The 5,097-nt window shown below is 47.4% G+C and overlaps 1 protein-coding gene across 1 annotated transcript in view; it reads right to left on the bottom strand.

Moving 5' to 3' along the window:
* Positions 1–5,097, bottom strand: part of ERGIC3 (ERGIC and golgi 3) — an 18,755-nt gene that overhangs the window by 5,727 nt on the left and 7,931 nt on the right. Inside the window, exons 6-7 of the mRNA XM_003788131.3 lie at positions 4,141–4,306; positions 3,937–3,994 (exon numbers count right to left, since the gene is read on the bottom strand). Coding sequence (XP_003788179.1) covers positions 3,937–3,994; positions 4,141–4,306 — 224 coding nt within the window. The remainder of the gene's footprint in view (positions 1–3,936; positions 3,995–4,140; positions 4,307–5,097) is intronic.

Below are 5,097 nucleotides of genomic sequence, written 5' to 3'. Positions count from 1 at the left end.
GTCTCCTGCCTCAGCCTCCCAAGTAGCTGGGACTACAGGCGCCCGCCACAACGCCCGGCCATTTTTTGATTGCAGCCATCATTGTTGTTTGGCGGGCCTGGGCTGGATTCAAACTCACCACCTTAGGTATATGTGGCTAGTGTCTTAGCCACCTGAGCTAAAGGCGTCGAGCCAGCCCTGCGGTCTTTACTCACCTTCTCCACCTCCTCCCACTCTACCGTGCTCCCTAGTATGCCCTCCTAAAAGGCTCCATCAAGGCCAAGAATGGTCAGTTCCCGCCTGAGGTCCACAAGCATCTGGTATGTTTTTTTTTTGAAACAGAGTCTCACTTTTTTGCCCCCAGTAGAGTGCTGTGGTATTATAGCTCATAGCAACCTCTAACTCTTGGGCTCAAGCGAACTTCTTGTCTCAGCCTCTCGAGCAGCTGGGACTATAGGCTACCCTATATACCCACAACAAGGCCCGGCTATTTTTTTTTTTCTTTAGAGAGGAGGTCTCTCTCTGGCTCAGTCTGGTCTTAAACCTGTGAGCTTAGGCAATCTACCCACCTCAGCCTCCCAAGTGCTAGGCTTACAGGCATAAGCCACTGCACCCAGCCTCTGATATAATTTTTGAAATACCTATCCCTTGGCTAGCAGAATGTTGCCTCTTGGCTCATACTCTGCCTTATCAGTATTTCTTTTTGTTTTTATAAGACAGAGTCTCACTCTGTCACCCAGGCTAGAGAGTGCTATGGCGTCATAGCTCACAGCAACCTCAAACTCTTGGGCTTGAGCTATCCTCTTGCCCGAGCCTCCTGAGCAGCTGGGACTACAGGTGACTGCCACCACATCCGCCTATCAGCAGTGTTTCTTACAAGTCTCCTCTGCTGGTTCCTCTCATGTGGGGGCCTGGCTCAAGCCGTTTGCATTCGTACTTCTCTGTCTACCCTCACCTTCAAGGTGATCCCATCCAGTCCCATGGCTCCTCATATATGTCAAAGACTCCAGTGCTTATATCCCCAGGCAAGCCCTCCTCCTGGACTCTAGGCTTGAACAGCCACCTGCTTATTTGACATCCTGGGTGTCTAGAAGAACACCCAGATCCTATTGATCTGAACATGCCAGAAGCTGTGCACCTGCTGTGCACCCCCTCCCCAGACATCCAAATCCACCTAGTCTCATCTCATTGAACAGCAATGCCAGCCTTCTCACCACTCAGGTACAAAACTTTGCAGGCACCCTGACTGCTCTTTCCTTTACCCGTCACATCCACCAGCAATTCCTCCCAGCTCTACCTTCAAAATATACCCAAAAGGTGGGACCTGGTGGCTCATGCCTGTAATCCTAGCATTCTGGGAGGTTGAGGTAGGTGGATTGCTTGAGCTCAGGAGTTTGAGACCAGCCTGAGCAAGAGCAAGACCCCATCTCCAAAAAAAATAGCCAAGCATTGTGGTAGGTGTCTATAATCCCAGCTACTTGGGAAGCTGAGGCAAAAGAATCACTTGAGCCCACGAGTTTGAGGTTGCTGTGAGCTATTACGTCACAGCACTCTACCTAAGGCAACAAAGTGAGACTATCTCAAAACAAAACAAAACACAACAGGAAGCCAAACACTTTTCACCACTTCCACTGCCTCTCTCATCCAAGCCCTGCCATCTTTTGCCTAAGTGATCACTGCAGTAATCTAACTGGCTCAATTCTGTCCTTTCCCCCAGTCTTGTCCACAGAGCAGTCAGAGAGCTCCTTACCTTTTAAGTAAAGTCAGATCAGGCACCACTTCCTCAAAGTCCTTCAATGGCTTTCTATCTCAGGCAGAGTAGACACCCAAGTCCCTATAACAATCTTGCAGGCCCTACATAACCTGGGCCTGTTACCTCTCTCTCTTTACTTCTAACCACATTCCTATGCTCACTCTGCTTCTAACTGTACCTTGAACTTGCCAAGCACCTTGCTGCCTTAAGAATTTGCATTTACTGCCCTCACTGCTTGCAACACTTCCCCCACTCCCACACAACCACATGGCTGGCTACCTAACTTTCTTCAGGTCTTTGCTCAAATATCACCTCATCAGAGAGTCTTTCCCTAACTACTCAATTTCAAATAGGAAACACAGGTTTGGCGCCTGTAGCACGTGGTTATGGCGCCAGCCACATACATCCAGGCCGGTGGGTTCAAACCCGGCTGGGCTAGCTAAAATAGTAAACACATACTGTTCCACCCCAGATGCTCACCTCCACTATCTTTATCCTGACTGTTTTGGTCTGTATGACTTATTAGCATCTAATATACCACATACAGCTGCTCCTTGACCTACTGTGGGATTATGAACCCAAAGACCTACTGTAAGTAAAAAACATCAAAGTCAAAGATAGGTTTAATACCCTCAAAAAAACCACTGTAAAGTAAAAAATCCATTTAAGTAGAACCACTATAAATGGTGGATCATCTGTATTTTACATATTTATTTGGTTTTCTTTACTTACTAGAATGTTCTGAGGACAGAGGCTTGGATTGCTGCTATATACTTGGTACCTAGACTAGCAACTGGTACACAGTAGGGGATTACTAGATACAGAGGTGAATGCAGAAATGAATAAATCAATGAGAATCTCATTTATTCATCCCAACAACCCTATGGGGTAGGTACTCTTTTTCCAGAAAAATAAACTGAGGCAGACTCAATATTTCACAAATAGGACATAGCTCAGGAGTGACACAATCCTCCCTGAGCACACAGTTCAGGAGTGGCACAATCTGTGTTCCAACTCACTGTGCTTCCCCCAAAGCCTCACACACAGGTCACCTGATATTGGGAGTTATTCTTTATTTTGGAAGCAGAGTCTCATTTTGCCACCCTGGGTAGACTGCCATGATTTAATAGCTCACAGTGACCTCTTAACTCTTGGGCTTAAGCGATTCTCTTGCTTCAGTCTCCCAAGTAGCTGGGACTATAGGTGCTCACCACATCACCTGGCTATTTTATAGAGACCGGGTCTCAAACCTGTGAGCTCAGGCAATCCACCTGCCTTGGGCTCCCAGAGTGCTGGGATTATAGGTGTGAGCCACTGTACCTGGCCCCATTTATTTATTTAGAGACAAAGTCTCACTCTGTTGCTCTGGGTAGAGTGCCCTGGCGTCATAATTCACTGTACCCTCAAACTCCTAGCCTCAAGCAATCCTCCTGCCTCAGCCTCCTGAGTAGCTGGGACTACAGGCCCTGCCACAGCACCCAGTTACTTTTTTCTGTTTTTAGTAGAGACAGGATCTTGCTCTTGCTCAGGGTGGTCTCAAACTGCTGAGCTCAAGCAATCTAGCTGCCTCAGCCTCCCAGAGTGCTGGCATTACAGGTGAAGTGCCTACCACAAGCCAGGCTCTGGGCTCTTTGTTGTTATTATTTGTTTTTATTTTTGTTTCTTCAGGCAAGGTCTGGTTCTATTGCTTGGGCTACAGTGCAGCGGCATCATCATAGCTCACTACAACCTCAAACTCCTGGGGTTAAGATATACTCTTGCCAAAACAGCTACAGGTATATACCACCACACCTGGCTAATCTTTCACTTTTTGTAGATATGGAGTCTTGCTGTTGCCTGGGCTGATCACAAACTCCTGACCTCAACCAAAGAGCTAGGATTACAGGTGTGGGCCATTGCACCCAGCCTGTGCTATAATCTTTAACCCATACAGACACCCTATGAAGTAAGTACTATCATCACCATTTTATAAAGTAGAGAACAGAAGCTCAAAAAGATTACAAGACTTTCTCAAAGTCACACAGTCAGTGAGGTCTGAACATGGCAGCCTGGCTTCTCAGCCTCTGCTCTTAACTATTGCTGCCCTGAGATGAAAGCCTGTTCTGGACCAAAGACAAAAGAATATCAGGCAGATGAGGGGCACTCAAACTTGCCAAGAAAGTATCCAGCGTCTACATCTCCCCAGCTGATGTACAATCACTCACCGTGCACATGGGACTGCTGGAAGCTCTTCCCAGGGGCAAAGTGGAAGTTTCCAGCCACCTGTAGGGGATATTCCCTCTCATTCTCCAGCTGGCAGGCCCTCCCCCTGCCTCCTAAGGGCTTGAGTGCGCCCCTGGTTCACAGTGGGGCTTGCCCAGCCCAGCTGGCCCTTCCTGCCTCCCTCTCCCCTCCCTCGCTCCTGGTACCTTGTTGACTTCCAGGAAGCCGTACACCTGGCAGCCTTCATTCTTCTGCTCCTGCATCTTCTGGCTGAAGCCCTCCCTCCGGCACTGCTCAATGGTATCTGGGTTCTTAAAGGCCCAGCCTCGACGGCGATATGCCTCCCGTACATCTTCACAGGTGTTACAGCACCTGTGGGGGAGAGGTGCCAGGTAAGAGTGCCAAGAAGCAAGAGACCAATGCTAGCATCTTGGGAAATAAAGCCCAAGCATTTCTGCCTGATACTGAAACCTCTGTTAGCCTCACCCCACCACCACATGTTTTCCACAAGTATTTCCTCAGTGGCAGCAGGACTATTAAAAATACATATTCCCTGGCTCAGCACCCATAGCACAGTAGTTATGGCGCTAGCCACATACACCAAGGCAGGCAAGTTTGAACCTGGCCCAGCCCTGCTAAACAACAATGACAACTGCAACAAAAAAATAGCTAGACAATGTGGCAGGAGCCAGTAGTCCCAGCTACTTGGGAGGCTAAGGCAAGAGAATCAGCTAAGCCCGAGTTTGAGGTTGCTATGAGCTGTGACAACATGGCACTCTACCAAGGGCAACATAGTAAGACTCTGTCTCAAAAAAGCAAACAAACAGGATGGTGCCTATGGCTCAAAGGAGTAGGGCATTGGCCTCATGTACTGGGGGTGGCGAGTTCAAACCCGGCCCTGGTCAAAAACTGCAAAAAAAAAAAAAAGCAAACAAACAGAAAAACATATTCCCATTCTGTTTAGGCTGGTGAAGTTGTGGAACAGAAAGTGGTGATGATTATACAACATTGTGATTATTCTTAACACATGAATGATTCTGATTCTATGCATCTTCATTAGCATTTTGTGTTGTTACTATTTTTCTTTTTACCATTCTGATAAAGGGGTAATGAAAGACCCCTTTGTAAGACAAAGTATACCTAAATTCTTTTTTTTTTTTTTT

This window comes from Otolemur garnettii, unplaced genomic scaffold (assembly GCF_000181295.1).
Source record: "Otolemur garnettii isolate 467f Iridium unplaced genomic scaffold, OtoGar3 scaffold00025, whole genome shotgun sequence".
In the NCBI taxonomy this organism is placed as follows: Eukaryota; Metazoa; Chordata; class Mammalia; order Primates; family Galagidae; genus Otolemur; species Otolemur garnettii.
This window is presented reverse-complemented; position numbering and strand designations above follow the sequence as displayed.